Source organism: Myripristis murdjan, chromosome 9 (genome assembly GCF_902150065.1).
Source record: "Myripristis murdjan chromosome 9, fMyrMur1.1, whole genome shotgun sequence".
Lineage (NCBI taxonomy): Eukaryota > Metazoa > Chordata > Actinopteri > Holocentriformes > Holocentridae > Myripristis > Myripristis murdjan.
This window is the reverse complement of record NC_043988.1, coordinates 15,820,568-15,838,756: the sequence shown is the minus strand read 5'-3', so window position 1 is coordinate 15,838,756 and position 18,189 is coordinate 15,820,568. Positions and strand designations below refer to the sequence as shown.

General features: G+C 40.7%; 2 protein-coding genes across 2 annotated transcripts; both read left to right on the top strand.

Annotated features, from left to right (window-relative positions):
• The first annotated feature begins 1,401 nt into the window (after nucleotides 1–1,401).
• Nucleotides 1,402–6,544, top strand: LOC115365531 (uncharacterized). The gene is made up of 16 exons (XM_030060589.1): nucleotides 1,402–1,496; nucleotides 1,616–1,754; nucleotides 2,126–2,203; nucleotides 2,305–2,673; nucleotides 2,864–2,959; nucleotides 3,058–3,287; nucleotides 3,385–3,563; nucleotides 3,647–3,734; nucleotides 3,969–4,316; nucleotides 4,408–4,525; nucleotides 4,598–4,689; nucleotides 4,780–4,894; nucleotides 5,030–5,119; nucleotides 5,305–5,466; nucleotides 6,007–6,186; nucleotides 6,269–6,544. The coding sequence occupies exons 1-16, from the start codon at nucleotides 1,434–1,436 to the stop codon at nucleotides 6,472–6,474; spliced, it is 2,553 nt and encodes an 850-aa protein (XP_029916449.1). The 5' UTR covers nucleotides 1,402–1,433; the 3' UTR covers nucleotides 6,475–6,544.
• Nucleotides 6,545–9,381: 2,837 nt separating this feature from the next.
• On the top strand, nucleotides 9,382–12,446 carry LOC115364710 (gibberellin-regulated protein 14-like). The gene is made up of 7 exons (XM_030059263.1): nucleotides 9,382–9,483; nucleotides 9,567–9,735; nucleotides 9,987–10,514; nucleotides 10,850–10,891; nucleotides 11,736–11,809; nucleotides 11,948–11,991; nucleotides 12,312–12,446. The coding sequence occupies exons 1-7, from the start codon at nucleotides 9,463–9,465 to the stop codon at nucleotides 12,367–12,369; spliced, it is 936 nt and encodes a 311-aa protein (XP_029915123.1). The 5' UTR covers nucleotides 9,382–9,462; the 3' UTR covers nucleotides 12,370–12,446.
• Nucleotides 12,447–18,189: the final 5,743 nt, after the last annotated feature.

The following is an 18,189-nucleotide window of genomic DNA, read 5'->3' as shown; positions in this document are numbered from 1 at the left end:
CTACGTTGGTCCACAAGGCAAAACGTAGTCATTCCACTAAAACGGCTCTGAAATTGTGACATGGGTACGTCTTATCTGCCAAGTCTTTTCTGCGGGCATACTTTAGGTTTCGGTCACGTGACTGCCCAGTTTCTCCCCGGCGTGAACAAAAAACATGGCGGACATTCCTTCTACTTTCGGTGGAAATTGCTATATTTTAAGATAGCTTGTGGCTTTAGCTTTGTTTTGATAACTTTTCTAGCGACAAATGTACACTTTATTTTCATAGTATCCATTCGGTTTATGTATACGATCCGTAGTTTTGTCGTTTCGACGTACATTCTTTCAAATCTCCCTACGAACTTGTAGTAAAAATACGTTTTTATTGTTGCTACGGTGGTAGCTAAGGACGCTATTAACAACGAACCGGAAGGAAGTTGATGTCGGTCACAGACCGAGTTGCTCTTAAAACCTTTCGCTATATTTTAAGATACCTTGTGGCTTTAGCTCTGTTTTGATAACTTTTCTAGCGACAATAGTACACTTTCTTTTCATAGTATCCATTCGGTTTATGTATACGATCCGTAGTTTTGTCGTTTAGTCGTACATTCTTTCAGATCTCCCTACGAACTTGCAGGAAAACTACGTTTCTGTTGTTGCTATGGTGGTAGCTAGGGACGCTATTAACAACGAACCGGAAGGAAGTTGGTGTCGGTCACGGATCGAGTTGCTCTTAAAACGTGCTTTTGCTGTATTTTAAGATAGCTTGTGGCTTTAGCTTTGTTTTGTTAACTTTTGTAGTTACAAATGTACATGTAACCTGGTGTCGGCCGTGCCTCTTCCGCGGGAGCCTCCCTAAACACCCTGGGACTCTGCGTTGTGTTAATGTGATGTGGGGGGTGTCGTGCGGGGAGGAGAAGCACGGCGCACACACAGGAGAAGTTCGGTTTGCGGCTGGGACCCGTGGTTTTTATTTGCACAAAACTCCGACAACTCCACATTTGTTGCTGGCCCTTTCAAAACAGTGAAATAAACATAAAAACAATATGACACCCACACGGAAAAGGGACCTTGAACTACGGTGTCCCGTAAGGGACAAACCACAGCGCACTCTGGATTCTCGAGGGCCTACACAGCTTATGACATGTCGCAGTCACTACCTTACATACACTTTCTTTTCATAGTATCCATTCGGTTTATGTATACGATCCGTAGTTTTGTCCTTTCGACGTACATTCTTTCAAGTGTCCCTACGGAATTGTAGTAAAACTACGTTTTTATTGTTGCTATGGTGGTAGCTAGGGACGCTATTAACAACGAACCGGAAGGAAGTTGTTGTCAGTCACGGACCGAGTTGCTCTTAAATCTCGCAATTTTTTGCGAGATCTCGAAAGCTTTAAAGACCCTAGAGCGCGCACAGGCGTCAGGCCTAAACCACGACACTGCGAAGCACGATGGATCCTCTTGAAGACGATGACACCATATTTCTTGCTGATGTTCTCTTGGATGAATGCGAGGTAGGCAATGCTCCCAAGATATCTCCTTACAATTTTTGAAACCAGAGTTGTCTTTTTTTAACGTTAGGTGATAATGTGTATTAGGTAACACTGGCATGTCCCATGATGTTTATTTTAAGGAGGCTCAACGTAAACAAACAGCTGGAGCGTCGAAAACGGGCTCAGAAAAATTTGTTTGGGTCGAGGAGGACGAGGAAGGGAACCCTCTCCCAAAAAGGCGTAGAACGGGGGAGGGGCGGAAACGGGGTTCATCCACAGGTGGGTTTTCTTCCCCAGTATTTTTGCTGGTCACTTTCTTGAAATAATGGTGCTTGTTTTGAGCTAAGCATATTGTTTATGCATGACATAATAATGAAACAAAAGTCATTCAACCAATTCAGTACTTGATTGATTCTTATGTTTGTGTGTTTGGCGTGTGTGTCTGTAGGTAGGTACACAAAAGATCCTAACTATTGTTGTATATCCACATGTAGTTTATTGTAGTGTTAGGATCTTAACTTTTTTACCCGAAATACCCAACTATGGACAAGAGCTGGAAATGAGCAATAGCTATAGACTTTCTTTACAGCTCATTAGTTTCATGCTGTGTACTATTATACTGCATTGTCCCTTTCAAATAAATTCAACAGTTACCTCCGGAAGCATGGACCCATCATGTGCTTCTACTAGTGGACATCAGAGTGTGACTGGGACCATTCAAGACATAGGTAGAGTTTTATTTTACCTCCTCTTCTTCCCTTGTTTGCTTGTTGTAATTAGCTCCTTTTACCTGTGCTTAATACCCCACCCCCACCCTCCTGTTTTCAAGGCTCCCTCATCCAAGAAGTCCAAGACCTTTTAGGACCTGCTGAAGACCCAGCCCCTTCACACTGGAAGGATAGGCAAGCTTCCACTTTGGAAAAGTGGACTGTGTTAAGACCTGTTATGGTTAATCAGATGCTGTTATCGGAGAAGCCTAAAGAAGCAGCTTGCCACCACTGTAGAGCCAAAGTTGCGACTGTGATGTGTAAGGATTGTTTACCAAGACCACTTCACTGTACAGCCTGCGATCTTGCCAGACACGACTCCCTGGTGCTCCACAACAGATCATCCATGGTAGAGGGATTCTACAGGCCACTGCCACCAACCACTCACATCAAGGAAGAAGAGGGAGGAAAATTCTCCTACCATGGAAGAGGTATTTTATGTGTTCAAGATAGTATAGGCCTACTAAAATTGGTCAAATGTCACAAGCCCAAAAGGGAATGATGGGTTAAGTTTCCATATTTAAAGTTTTTCCTCATTGAAGAAAAAAAACACCTTCACTGTTTGAAAGTTAAAATATATTTTAACAGTAATGTAAAATGTTTGTTTTCCTTCCTTCTAAGAGTGCTTTTTGCCAGTAATACTTCCCTGCTGCGACTGCTCTACTGGGCAAACAACCGTTTCTGCAGGAAAGCAAGTGATACTGATTGGAATGAATGGTACAGTTTTCGCCCTCATATTGTCTTTTAGATTACTCATGTATTGTAATGAATTACAAATATTACTTAAGTGTGTTTTTTTTTTTTTTTTTTTTTAGGGCGATACAATCTGTCCCTTCCCACTGTCAGCTGCTCCTGTGGAAAGACTTGGGATGTAACCATTAGTCATCTGGTTGAAAGTGGCTATTGGCCAGCTACAGTCAATTTTGAGACTTTGTACACAGTCGATTTGTTCACTACATACGAAGATCTCAAGATTACTGCTCCAGGAATGTCACGACAAGCTTTTGTAGCCATGCTTGAACAGCGTACTAAACTCTTCGGTCGGGTGAGTACATCATTGAAGCAATTGTCTACTACATTGAATGAGTTTAAGATGTATCTATATGGTGTCATGGTCTCTTTTGTTTTCCTTTTCCTATCAGAGTGGTAAAATATGTGGAGACACCATGCAGAAATCATTCCTGGAATGGTCTTATGCAAAATTTGAGGTTGAGAGGCTGTCTCAGGTGCATCACTTTCAGTGCCCTGCATGCACACCCTCCATGTTGGCTGTTGCAGTGGATGGGAACCGCAAGCTTTACCGCTTTAAAAGCCAACCGGGGTGTGTAAAAGTCTTGTCCACTTAAATTTTAGAGTGCCATAGATGTTTAGATAGAAGTTTAACCACTTTTTTGGTTCTTTTAGACCTAATGGATTTTTTGAAGGTGTGTTTCTGGCCAAGGATGCCGAGGTGACCTCCTTTGTCGACTACATCCATGGGTCAACAGGACATGTAAAGTTTATTTCCATTTCTCCTTGTTTTATAAATGATCATAGCCTACTTTCCGCATATCTGCGCCAAATTGAAATATTTTGACTAAAATGTCAAGAGTTGGATCAGAATCAATCTACAACACTACATATGTGAATTTACTTGTTTTCAGGAGAAAAAAGTGGTTTGGGGTTTTAGTTGCTCTTTAAAACGCTTTGCTTTGTGTACATCTGTGTTTGTCTTCCTCTATAATAGAATCCTGGGAAAGGGAGGTGTGGTACAGGCGAGTGGATGGCAGCACGAGAGTCCTCGAGCAAGTCTGCGAGCAAAGTAGACGAGGAAGGTGTCGAGGTTGCTGTCTGCCGTCATGGGATTTTGCTGAAGGGACTGAATATGTTCCGTGGAGAGATATTTGCATATCCCTTATATCTCCAGAAACAGCTTGCTTCACAGAATGTGCAGTTCTTTTGCTCTGATGTCGTATGCAAATACTGGCCATATTTGCAGAGGGTTGTGGGCCACTGTCCTGAGTTACAGGACCTGTTGAACATGCGTCCCTTTCTCTCCATCATGCATGCTAAAGCACATTCCTGGATGTGTGAGGTAATTACTGCCAAGGGCTTTTATTTCTCATTACTGTTGGTCCTCTTCCAGCCCCCTGTCTTTCAAATGGTAACATACAATTTTGTTGTAGTTGCAATGGGGAGGACGAAATCAAGAGGGAGCAGGAACAACAATAGGGGAGGAGGTTGAACAGGTGAACAGCTTCCTCTCTCGAGCAGCCATATGTTCCAAGTACATGTCAAAAGCTGGTAAGTATTTTTTAGATGCATCTAAATAATTTAGTTTTTGGTTTCCTTGCCTAATATGCATTGTGTGTTAAGTCCGCACAGACATCCTTACCATCCAGGCCAGTGGCTGGAACAAGCGGAAGGCAGAAAACCTTGACCGGACATTGGCCAAACGATACATCAAGGTAAAGACCGGACCGACGTTTTTCATGATGCAAAGACTTATTTCTTTCAAATTTGGCTCAAACTTGTTACTCCAACATTGATTTTGACAGACTGTACAAAGGATTTCCGAGGCATCTGAGGACCTTAAGAAACTGACTGCAGAGCTGTCGATACAGGAGGACACAGTCCAGCAATGGGTGTCTGATGTTCAGCAGTGGACTGCAGGTACTGTGAAAAACTGTCACTTAATGAACAATTCAAAGAGTCATTTTTCTCAGGTTTTGTGAAAGTATGTTGAAAAAGACTTGGATTGTAAACTGTTGTTGGCGTGAGTTTATTTTATACATCTCTCCTCACAAGGAACAACCAGTCAAAATGACCTGGAGAAAACCATCGAAGGACTGTATCTTAGCATCAAGCAGAGAAAATATCAGCTGTATCGTAAGGCTGGTGAGACAAAATAAATGGCACTCTAGACAGATTATTTTTTTTTTTACCTGACATGAAATTCAGTACTTTAACTAAAACATACAGTTAAAGCACAGTTTTTAGTAGTCTAGACTTGCTGAAATGGGTGTTCATCAATCTGTAAATGGGTACGCATACACTAAATAATTTTTTGTTTCACATTCTAGATGGCAACAAACGGAGACATCAGCTAAGGAAAAAGATAGCTGCAGAAAAGAGAGCCTTGGAAGATGCCATCACAAAACACAATGCTGTGTTGGGGGAAACTGACAAACTCCCTCCTCCCAATGAGCTCTTGGCTGAGGAAAACTATTCCTGGCCTTGGGAATGTAAGTGCATAAGACATGTTTACAACTGTCTTCATATCCTGGTATGTTTAAGCCCTTTTCAGACATTTACTGGTGTTCATTTCACACGTCACACCCACCCACGCATTGTCCGTGCGGACTGTGTTCTCACTTAAGAGGAAATGTTCTGTTTGATTCAGGTAAGGGGCGTTGATCTCCATGTTACATTAGCGTGGTTGTGGTGTCCAGCAGCAGCAGCACACACACAGACATATAGCGGTTTGTCATGGGGAGCGACCGCTGTGTGTCTGTAGCTGCAGAAAAGAGAACATCTTTTTTTCTGTTGATTAGTGAATGTACTTATTTTAGGTGGAGTTGTAGATCCATGCCTCACTGTCCTATTATAATAAAATTATTGTCCCTCTGAAGAAGCAGGATAGCATCATGGGAGAGGAGATTGGCAGTGTATTTAAAACCCCAAATTCCTATAAAGTACACATGTAGAAAGACACTGAAGAAAAAATTTACGCAACTTTCTAGAAATGTAAGATAACTGATAAAACTTAATGTGATGAATTGCAGGTCATGGCGACATGGCAAAGAAAAAAAGGGTGTATGACAAAGTAATGCTGCTAACCAGACTGAAAGAAGAGGAGGGCATTGTTGTTCGTGAAGTCAAGCAGCACTGGGAGTACTTGAGGAGTGTGGTTGGAATGATGGAAGATCTTTCCTCCCAGCTTTCTCAAGGGATCACCCAGCAAAGTAAGTAAAATATTTTTGGCATTTTGCATGGATGTCCAGAGCTTGAAGCATTAATTTGTTTTCCTTTTAATGTCCTTGTCAGGCAGTACTGAGGCATTGACGGGGAGAGGACGTGAGGGGCTATTCTGTCTACTGAGGAAGAGATTGTCTGCAGTTAAAGCTCAGCAGGGTGCCGCCCGCACAACGTACCAACGTGTTTTGGGATTGCAAGCATTGTCTCTGGATGACTCCTCCACTGATGATGAGGAAAACTTGGACAGCAGCTCCTCCTCTGACGAAGAACCTTGACCTCCCCCAAAAGCAGTCTCCCCAGCACCCAAAGATGCAGCTCTTTTCCATGAAAATAAAGTCCTTGCATTTGAAATTCTGTGGATTTTTCTTCTGCACTACACTATTTTAAATTGCTAGATAGAATGGATTTGGCCAATTAGATGCTGTTGATGTAAATCATGAGTCATTATTTCAATATGTGCATAAATATGATGCATAGGTGGTTACTTAAATTGGGCTTTTCACATAACCTCACCCAAAACATTTAATAGTACTAGCACCTGTGTTGAAGTCACTTAACTCTGAGATTTCTGTAAAAGACCAAATTAATAATATGAATGAGGCAGATGTTTGTGCTGGGAGGCTGAAATTCACAGTGACTGTTGAAAATGATGCCCAGAACACACATGAAGTTTCAAGTTACTTACACAAACTTATAAAAAAAAAAATGTCCAGGGGCCTATACACTTGAATGAGAGCCCAGGTAGTGCTAATGGACAGCTACCTTAGCACAGGAATTAAGTGCTTTTGAGACTTGAAACATATTGGTGACAGGGCTCTGCTACTAGAACACCTATACCAAGCTTCAAGTCCCTTCCATACTTGTCTCCAGATATATGGCAGTAATGACAATGCACTTTGATAATAAAAAATTGCTGCAGTCTTATGGGCTTGTGTTTCAGCTCTGTAACGTCTAGATGGCTGAAAATTTTAGAATCAGTCCTCCTACTGACACCAATCATTGTTATAACTGGCTCTAGTTCAAATCGAAACCAGGGAACCAGGGCCCAGTTTTGAGGAGCTCGTTAGGGTTGGGGTTAGTGGGTTCTCTGGGACAGAGATGGCTGAAATTCACAACACATGCTCCTTTGGGGCCTTAGATTATGTGTGTAAAATTTGGTGTATGTAGCCCAAGTAAAAATATCAAAACCTGGATTTGATCCTCAATACTGCTCACAAAGGCTCTAAGAGTGCACAAGTCACAGACCCTGATTTTCCCCAGTTTCACAAGGGGGTAAAATAATTTTCCTTTTAACACAGGAAGATGAAATTTTACTATGTTTATCTGCCCTCCCTAAGGATTACATCTGTGGTGGTTTGACCCCCCTAAGTCCTTTCTGCAGCCCGTACAGGGTGTGGCAATGTCCGACTAAGACAATCAATTAAGCATCATAACTTGGTCAAATTTGCTCCAAATAAGATGAGATTTCTGGGATGTATTCACACCTCTGCCAGAAACTAATATTTAACATTTGGAAGCCCCACCTCCTTCCTGAAGCTACTTCATGTTTGGGAGGGGCTTATGAAATGATTCCACTAGATTATGATTTTATAATTTTCAGAGGTCTCACAGTTCAAGTTTCAGGTCTTTATCTACTGTAGAGGCCAAATGAGAGCAAAAGAGCAACAGGGTCAAAAGGGCCAACAGGCTTCCTGTCACAGCTCGCAACTAGGCCTCAAAGGTTTAAGTGGGCTCTTGTCTGACACCAATCTTGTTCCAAGACTAACAGGATGAACAAGAATGAGCCCTTGTCTTTTGGAAGATTTTCCCACATTGAGGACCCACTTTTGTACACCTGTTTTTATAGCAGGTGTCAATGAACAGGGCATGGCCTCATTGGCCTGCTATTTCAGCCCATCAAGCCTCAATATGTAAGTGAATGAAACTACATGTGCAAGGTTTGAAGTTTGAAGGTGTTTGAAATGTACACTTAGGATTGTTATCTTATCCACAACTGGTAGAAATTTGGGGATTGTGTGTGTGTGTGTGTGTGTGTGTGTGTGTGTGTGTGTGTGTGTGTGTGTGTGTGCGTGTGTGGCGCGCGCGCGCGTTACTAGGTGGGGGAGGAGGGGCGATGATGGGGCGCGGCTGTCTCAGACTCCCGGGGGCAGAGAGTTCAGAGGTCCGACACTGCGCGCACAGGAGAGACTTAATGGTAAGAAATTAACACACATGAGGTAATGACAAACAATATATGAACTTCCAAATGAGCACGGATGCTATTGGGTATATTGCCGCTGTGTTTGCCATCATTTGTTCCCCTACAGTTTTCGTTTCCGTGTTTCTTACTGTAAATCCGGGGGTTCTGATAGTATCTTAGTCGTAACCTTAATAATTAGAGATGACGTTTTTATCGTCAAGCATAAATCTACTCCACCTTAGTCAGTGATGTAACCTGTACGTGGTTGCTTACTGTGGGTTACAAACTAGACCTGACAAATTTCCCAGACATTCCTCTTGAAAATACATTTGCAGTAACTTTGTTTTGGGCCACAAATCAATTAGTTTGTGCTAATAGTAGTGACAGTGGAGCTGAAGGAGCTAAGAATGCAAATGATGCTGAGGGAGATGAGGCTGCTAAAGCATCGATTCATAAGAAGGCCAAATAAACAAAATATAAAATGACTAAACTAAGCAGATTATGTATGTACATGTGCAGGTCTCTGTTTTTCTCACACAAGCACTCAGTCCTGCACTGATATATTGATCATATATGTTACAAATATGCAATTTACAGAATTCCTGCAGTGCCCCAAAGCCAATATCCAAGCTAGATTTGGCATGTCAACAATTTTATTGGACTTCATGTTTTACTTTACTGGAGACTGAGGCAAATTCTCCTGGCCAATCCTTTGAACATCTGCCTGGCTAATTGTGAGACCAGAAATTCAATTAAATTCAATTCAGTATAATTTATATAGTGCCAAATGACAGAAACTGGTCACCGATAATATTAAGTGTATTTGTTATTTCCTTGTCACTGGTAAAAACTGTGTTTTTTTTTTTGTTTTTTTAAAAATTCCCAGTTCAAGATGCCACGAGGCTCGACCACAACTCTCTGCATCAACTGCAAAGCAGTGATTGCTGTGGCCACCAAGACCTGCAAGTCTTGCCAGGCAGTGCAGCCAAGGAAACAACGGCTGGCAAAAAAGCTGCAAAAATTTGAGGCCAAGAAAGAGGGCTGGTTAAAAAACCAAAAAAAAAATAAAACCACCTCACATGTCATGGATGAGGCATCTGTGTTGGTATGTGTTTAATATCTGTAACTGTATGTCACAAAGTTATGGCTGATTGTATGACAACTTAAGTTTTTTTTTTTTTTTTTTAGCTGGAAAAATTGCAGACACTGGGACACAGAGCTGTAGTGATTGTTGCCAAACCAGGCAAAAAGCCTGCCACTTGGCACACACAGGTTGTGCACCCCAAGTGGCAGTTGACGGCTCAAGCTGCAAAGTGCCTTGATAGAATGAAGGCCCTATTTGAGTTGCTGATCACTGGTAAGCCTGTCTATCTGCAATCATTTATATTTTCAACATATACCTCCGTCTATACTTAATACTCATCAAAAATTCATGAAGGCTTGATGATACGACAATGCATTCATAATTTGACATTTTAACTCTAGATAAAATATATTTTAGTGAGAAGCAAGCAGCAAGCAAATCCATTTAAATTTCTCAAATAACAATGCTAGCATGCAGAACAAAACAACCTTACTCTGATCATTTTGTCTTTTTGTTCCATTGAGGTTGGACAAACCAGCAGCCCTCCACCGGCTCAGCCATCCAGCCCTCCACTGCCACTGCCATCGAGCCCTCGACCTCTGTCGTCCAGCCCTCCACTGCCACTGCCATCGAGCCCTCGACCTCTGTCGTCCAGCCCTCCACTGCCACTGCCATCGGCCCCTCGACCTCTGTCGTCCAGCCCTCCACTGCCACTGCCATCGAGCCCTGGACCTCTGTCGTCCAGCCCTCCACTGCCACTGCCATCGGCCCCTCGACCTCTGTCGTCCAGCCCTCCACTGCCACTGCCATCGAGCCCTGGACCTCTGTCGTCCAGCCCTCCACTGCCACAGCCATCGAGCCCTCGACCTCTGTCGTCCAGCCCTCCACTGCCACTGCCATCGACCCCTTGACCTCTGTCGTCCAGCCTCCGCTGCCATCCTGCCCTCCTACCATCAAACCTTCCACCTGTCCTGGCATCCATCCCTCTACCACGCATCATGGCATTCAGCCCACCACCAGTCCTGAGCACACAGTTGCTAAAAAGAACCAGGGTATGCTGTAGTCACATCTTTAAATAGTGTCTGTATCCTATTAGCAGTGTAGTTGTTTTTGCTTATCATGTTATTTTCTGTGGGAATGCCAACTTCTGACATTATATTATTGTGGTAAAAGATTCTGTTGCTTTACAGTTTGCGTTGACAAAATTTTCTCACATATTAGGGGAATATCATGTCAAAATGACAGAGTTTTGGTTTGATATCACATGGGACATACCATCAGCTTCAATGGAATGATTAGATTATTTTTAATGACATGTTTAATGCCTTTTTAATAATAATAGCAGTAGTAACTGCTCTTTACGGACAGTTTTCTTTATTCTCAACAGGTTTGCCTCCGAAGAAGAAACCAAGGAAAGATTCACCTGGAGGTTATTTGGTCATCCTTTATTTACACTCCCCCATTTCAAATAGGACAGTACATATTTATATATTTATAATTTTATTTATTCTTCTACATTTGCGATATGACATTAATCAATCAATCAATAAAGCTTTATTTATACATTACCTTTCATAGAGATCAAATGCAGGTCAATATGCATAACAGTGATATAAACACGAGAACATAAAATAGTGCCAACACACAGTGATAACAAAGATGGACTTAGAAAAGGAGACTAGCAAACCCAAATACTTAAAAATAAATGTTTTAACAACAATAATGCTAAGTTCACATGGAGTCCGGCAGACAGCAGACAGCAAATGCTGCTGCACAGCGCGGTAAAAACAAACAAACTGTCCGACGGAACGGCAAAACGACACACACACGTCACTATGTTGCTATAATTATTATTATATTGATTATTATATTACGTACCTGGTATTCCACCCAGCTCTGTACTCATCCCGTCCCATATATATGCCTTCCTGGTGGCATCCCAGTAGGCAGCCAGCGACGGATCATATAATTCAGGGTGCTGCTGCACCAAAATCACTAATTTCTCATTGTCAATCTCCATGTTTCACTCATTGCCTGGCAACCACTTCAGATTCCACTGAGGTTACCGTCACTGCAGTGTATTGTTTGGAAGACCAAAAACGAGAACATTACAATAATCCAACATGCTTATGATAAAATGTGCATTAATCTTTCTGTGTTGCGCAGTGTTGAGCAAAAACTGTTGTCTGGAATGATCATTTTCTTTCTGTCCATCCCTTGCAGTTCTATAAAAATGTTTAAAAAATTTAAGTGGACACTTTTTGCTCTTTCAGAATGCAGCCATATGATCGGGGGAAAGGACCAGTATTATCCAGTGAAGCGCGTCGTAAAGACGAAAATGCAGAAGGTTCTCTCTTGTCATTATTTGAAGTAGAAATGTAATGTAAATATATACCTTTACTACGGATGTATTTAGTGGATTTTAATGCTCCACAGTTCTAAAGTCCTCTGACAGTGTGATAAACATTTTTTAAATATTTCTCAGGGGAAGCAAATGGAGTTGGTGGAGTGGGAGCCCTGTTCCATGTGGTATGTATAATTTCTCTCTCTCTCTCTCTCTTTTTTTTTTTAAGAAATTGTCACAGTTTTTATTATGCATGTAATGGAAGTTGTAAGGTATTTTTTTTTAAATGCTTTTGTGCTATTTATTTATAATAACTTATTTTAAATGGCAAGCATAAACAGAGAGTACATATAAATACCTCAGTCAAACTATTACCATATGAAGGTAATTTACAGTAATCATATAACTGTCTGTATTTAAACATAGTGAGTATGAGGTACAAACTGAAGCCCACTGTGTCCTGTACTGGCATGTTGTCATTGAATCTTCTTTACATTTATTGCAGTGGAAAGATGTGGCCTCTGCAGTGGGTGGCAAAGGAAAACACAAAAGATGACACCTAGACATCTTCACACACGCACCCGCACGCATGCACACAAACACACACACACACACACACATAAACACCAAGCACTTTTGTAACTAAAAAGAGTGTATTTTATTTGTTATTATCCCTGTCATTATTGTTGTTGTTGTCTTGTTGTTGTTATATATTTCATGTTACAATAAAAACATTTGAAAAGGTATGATCTAGATGTTGTTGTAATGCAATACATACATGCATATGGACAGATAGATGGATTGATTGATTGAATGATTGATTTACCCCAGAAGTGGAACAAAATTGTTGTATCAGTATGAATACACACATCTGAATAAATAAATAAATAAATTTATAAAATAAAATTAATGAAAAGAAAACTATAAAACTACCAGTATAATATATAGACAAATTAAGCAGAAGTTAATTTGATGTATGAAATCATAGTTTGTGGTCTAATCAAACCTGTTTTAAAAGATGGAATTAATTTGTTAGGTTTATCTTAAAATTACATAAATCACATATTAACAGTAAAGTGTAAATTACAAAGATTGGAATATTCTATAGTTTGTATTGTGGCTAAAATGCTTTGAGCTGTTTCATTAAATTTTAAAAGATTTAGTTATGTTTTGAAAATCAAACAAAAGTCATTATTTAATACATAGAAATGTATTTATGGTCTAATGTAGCCTAACCAGTTTTAAGAGCAACTCGGTCCGTGACCGACAACAACTTCCTTCCGGTTCGTTGTTAATAGCGTCCCTAGCTACCACCATAGCAACAATAAAAACGTAGTTTTACTACAATTCCGTAGGGACACTTGAAAGAATGTACGTCGAAAGGACAAAACTACGGATCGTATACATAAACCGAATGGATACTATGAAAAGAAAGTGTATGTAAGGTAGTGACTGCGACATGTCATAAGCTGTGTAGGCCCTCGAGAATCCAGAGTGCGCTGTGGTTTGTCCCTTACGGGACACCGTAGTTCAAGGTCCCTTTTCCGTGCGGGTGTCATATTGTTTTTATGTTTATTTCACTGTTTTGAAAGGGCCAGCAACAAATGTGGAGTTGTCGGAGTTTTGTGCAAATAAAAACCACGGGTCCCAGCCGCAAACCGAACTTCTCCTGTGTGTGCGCCGTGCTTCTCCTCCCCGCACGACACCCCCCACATCACATTAACACAACGCAGAGTCCCAGGGTGTTTAGGGAGGCTCCCGCGGAAGAGGCACGGCCGACACCAGGTTACATGTACATTTGTAACTACAAAAGTTAACAAAACAAAGCTAAAGCCACAGGCTATCTTAAAATACAGCAAAAGCACGTTTTAAGAGCAACTCGATCCGTGACCGACACCAACTTCCTTCCGGTTCGTTGTTAATAGCGTCCCTAGCTACCACCATAGCAACAACAGAAACGTAGTTTTCCTGCAAGTTCGTAGGGAGATCTGAAAGAATGTACGACTAAACGACAAAACTACGGATCGTATACATAAACCGAATGGATACTATGAAAAGAAAGTGTACTATTGTCGCTAGAAAAGTTATCAAAACAGAGCTAAAGCCACAAGGTATCTTAAAATATAGCGAAAGGTTTTAAGAGCAACTCGGTCTGTGACCGACATCAACTTCCTTCCGGTTCGTTGTTAATAGCGTCCTTAGCTACCACCGTAGCAACAATAAAAACGTATTTTTACTACAAGTTCGTAGGGAGATTTGAAAGAATGTACGTCGAAACGACAAAACTACGGATCGTATACATAAACCGAATGGATACTATGAAAATAAAGTGTACATTTGTCGCTAGAAAAGTTATCAAAACAAAGCTAAAGCCACAAGCTATCTTAAAATATAGCAATTTCCACCGAAAGTAGAAGGAATGTCCGCCATGTTTTTTGTTCACGCCGGGGAGAAACTGGGCAGTCACGTGACCGAAACCTAAAGTATGCCCGCAGAAAAGACTTGGCAGATAAGACGTACCCATGTCACAATTTCAGAGCCGTTTTAGTGGAATGACTACGTTTTGCCTTGTGGACCAACGTAGCTATTACACAATTTGGAGTGAGACTGGGTTGCTGTGTGAGCAGCATGATGTGATGTGACGTGAGAGTCACCCAACAGATGACACAGTTTCTCATGTTTTCTGCTGATTGTTTAGGTATGGGAGAAATGACGACCGCACTGAGTTAGACATACAGCCATTAAAGATGGAAAAATACGAGCGTGGGAGGAGAGGAAGAGGAAAAAAAGAGGGCAAGAATGAAGAAGCACAGGTTCAAAGGACATGTCTGCTTTTGCAGTAGATAAATGTTCTTTATGTCATTTTTAGCACGTCTGTTGCTGGTACAATCTGACTGAGGAAAGAGAGGATGCCATTAAAAAAAGGGCATGATGAAAGGCACTGTCCATCAGCTGGTGACCACAGTGAAAACAATCAGTAATACCTCTGCTATTATTAAAGTGCTTTATTGTCTTTCGTGGAACAATCAAAAAATCACGTTTGTCAGCCGCCCCCATTCATTTCCCACCCTGATTGTTCTCACCTTCCCTGTCATCAGACAAAGTCACTAAAGTCACAGAGCTGTCATGAGAAAAGTGATATTTTATTGCGCATGTCACATCAACAGCATTTTTATTGCTGGATCTTTTTTTTTTTTTTTTTTTTTTGGAAGATGTAATGTTCCCATTATCAAGTTGCTGGTTTATGATTCATTGCTTGAAAAATGAACGCTAAATGGCACCTGACCTTACATTTCCAAAGTCATTCTCAGACAAAGGCAATTTTATTCTGCCAATCTGTATCCATTTTCTTTGTCTTTTTCTGGAAACAACCTCCTCCACTCACAGAGGATGACCCAGTATTATGACAGCGTGTTCAGACATTCGGCACACCAAATGAGTCGAGACCTGCCATAGCTCGCGGAGCTCCTGGGTAAGCCAGATTAACTCTAACTGCCAAGTGACTCACCGCAGTGGCACTCCAAGTGTCAGGAGAAACAGGACTAATGATTCACATCCACAGCAAAGTGTGTGGATGCATATCTGGACGTTTGTGGGTTCTTTATTATGTGTGCTGATATATCAATCTTTGTGATTTTTGGCATTTTCGAGTGTGTTGTGAGGCTTATAGCAGGCTCTGAACTCATTATAAGTAGCTAGGAGAAGCTGAGATGGTTGATCTATTGTTTATCTATGTCTTCCTTGATCTGGTGTTAATATATGAAGTTTATAGGGAGCTCTAAGGCTAAATCCTGTGGGTGTTTCTATCGCCACTGTTTAAGTAAATTGTTTGAAAATTTGTGTTAGTCTTGGCTTCACAGATAACAGTGTATTTAGATGTATTCAAAGGGTAGCTCAACAAGATTCAAAGAGCTACCGGAGAAAAGTCCCATTATTTATTTTATGCACTCAATATTTGTCAGTCATAGATGGCTAAAAGCTCTTCAAATTCCCCAGTTTTCTGTTATGCTTTGTTCAAGGTATAAATCCCATATTCAAAATGTTTTAAACACCTTAATTTGTCAGGAAAGCAAACGGAAATTCTTGCTCTTTAGCCCTTCAAATATTACATTTTAATGGTGTCTTAATAGCACAGTGCAAAAATATAAATCAGGGTTTTGTGCATTATGGTCATCGAAAACAGCATGTTTTTATGAAATGGCTAATTAATGATATCCGGTAATTGCGGACAAATGCTTGAGAGGATGAGTGCTGCATTAGATATGTCATGTGGAAAATTCTCTGCAAGGTGGAAAACAAAGAAAGAAAACAAAGAAAAACAAGTCACACATAATAACTAGCACCTAAAAGAAAAAAAGAAAATGCTCCTTTACAGCCAGACCATGCAATCATAATAAAACAATTTTACAAATATTTTGACTGACAGTTCCGTTTTACAGGAATTGCCTTGAACATTAGTGATATTGGCATCAGTGAATGTTCACACTGGCATTCACTGTCTGGAATTTGTCTGCCTCATCGTGAGTGACTATAGCTAGCTGGTTCATCATGTTAATTATTAATTATGTAGCTATTTGAGAGTTAACACTAACCTTTACATCATCTTCAGTGGTAAAGTCTCTTTGCATTTGCTGCTCGCTGGAACAGCTCATACAGGAGCCTGGCTGGGACATTTTAGAAATTGCAGAGCAAGCATGCACAGTCATCAGGGAATCATGGTAGATCCCCCAAGCAGCAATTTATTTTATTTTATTTTATTCAAAGCTAAAACTACAGCATACACACAGCGATTGCTCACCTAGCAATTTTACAATTGATAAAATGGCCAAATGGCACCATTAGTTAGTGGGCCGATGTGGTGCTGCAACTACAGCGCCTACAGTCAATAATACAGGCCCGAGCATCAGAGGTCAGACATCGTAATGAGGGCTTCATGTTGTAGAACACAATGTCACAGCGGGAGCTCATATTTACAGGTAAAAATGAAGAAAACAGCATAAGCATCTACACACAAGCGCAGTCGCACACGTACAGTACATGCATGCAAATGTACATACAAATACACCCACACACAGATGGTGAGGCAGGCAAGTACAGGTGCACAAACAGAAATAAAATTACACATACAACTGCAATATAGACAGCTTGCTTGGTGGCATGTCATCACTTTCTTGGCACAAACAGTCTAAATGTCAGGTGTGCTTGTAAATTGGCACTGTGGGCACCAGAGCGTACAATGGGACCAAAGTGGACCATTTGTAAATTCAGAGCGATGTCAGAATTCCTGTTTGTTTATTCAGAGCAACACTCTAACAGAGCATTCAGAGCACACGCTGTGCACTCGAGCCAACGGAGGAAGTGCAGCAGAGCATGTGTTCCTATGAATTACCAATATTGCATGATGTGCACTGCACCATGAGGCAGGCCTTTTGGATGGATTGACATCCTTTTGTGGTCCATAAAGAAACATTCGGAGTATAAGATAATCATTTGTATTACTGCTATTATTATGGTAGTTGTTGTTGTTGTCAGTGTTATCATCAGTATCATTCTTCGTATTGGGGGCATTTTTAGTAATTGGAGTCCATTGAGTTCATTGTTGGTAGGTGGAAAGTTTATTTATTCATATAGTTCTAAGTGCTGCACTGCCCATTTCTTTAAACTTTTATTTAACCATGGCATTGTCAGATTATTTGTGATGACAGTTTAATTCAGTGTGGAGTTGCAATCATAAATAAAACAATCATCCTACTGTAAGAGTTGGGATTCAACTTTCAATTTGGTATTTCATGCGTACTTCTACCTGTGTTTACTGATGTTTATGTGTGGAGTGTGTAAGGGAGTTTGTTTTGTCCTTCAAATGGAGCGCAAGTGCCTCTAAAGAAATACTTTTGTTTGAGTTGTTGAGAGTGTATGAAACAACGGGGGGCGGTGATAAGCATGGCTGCCCCTTACTGAGAGCACTCAGTCTTCCTAATGTACCCCACAATGTAAAGCATCCAACACATCCGCTGTTGCTGTATGCTACATGTAGTAGACTTGTATGTTCACAAGCTGAAAGTTTGCCTGATGGTGGGGAACAAACCTGGGGTCACCAAAATCAGTCCAGTTCTTCCTATAGTTCTTCCTCATGAATTTGCACAGCAAATTTGAAGAGATTTAAATATGTTTCTGAGGTTATCACATTAAGTTATCCCAAAGGAACTGTGTAATTATGATACTTTCAAAAGTGGATTGCAACACAGTTTTATTGTTTCATTTTATTGTTATTGTTACTGTTATAAGTATGTTTTATTGTTTGTTTTATACCTTTTCATTGCATTTTATTGTGATTATATCAATAGATAGATATAGATATATTATACACACACTTTCATATTGTG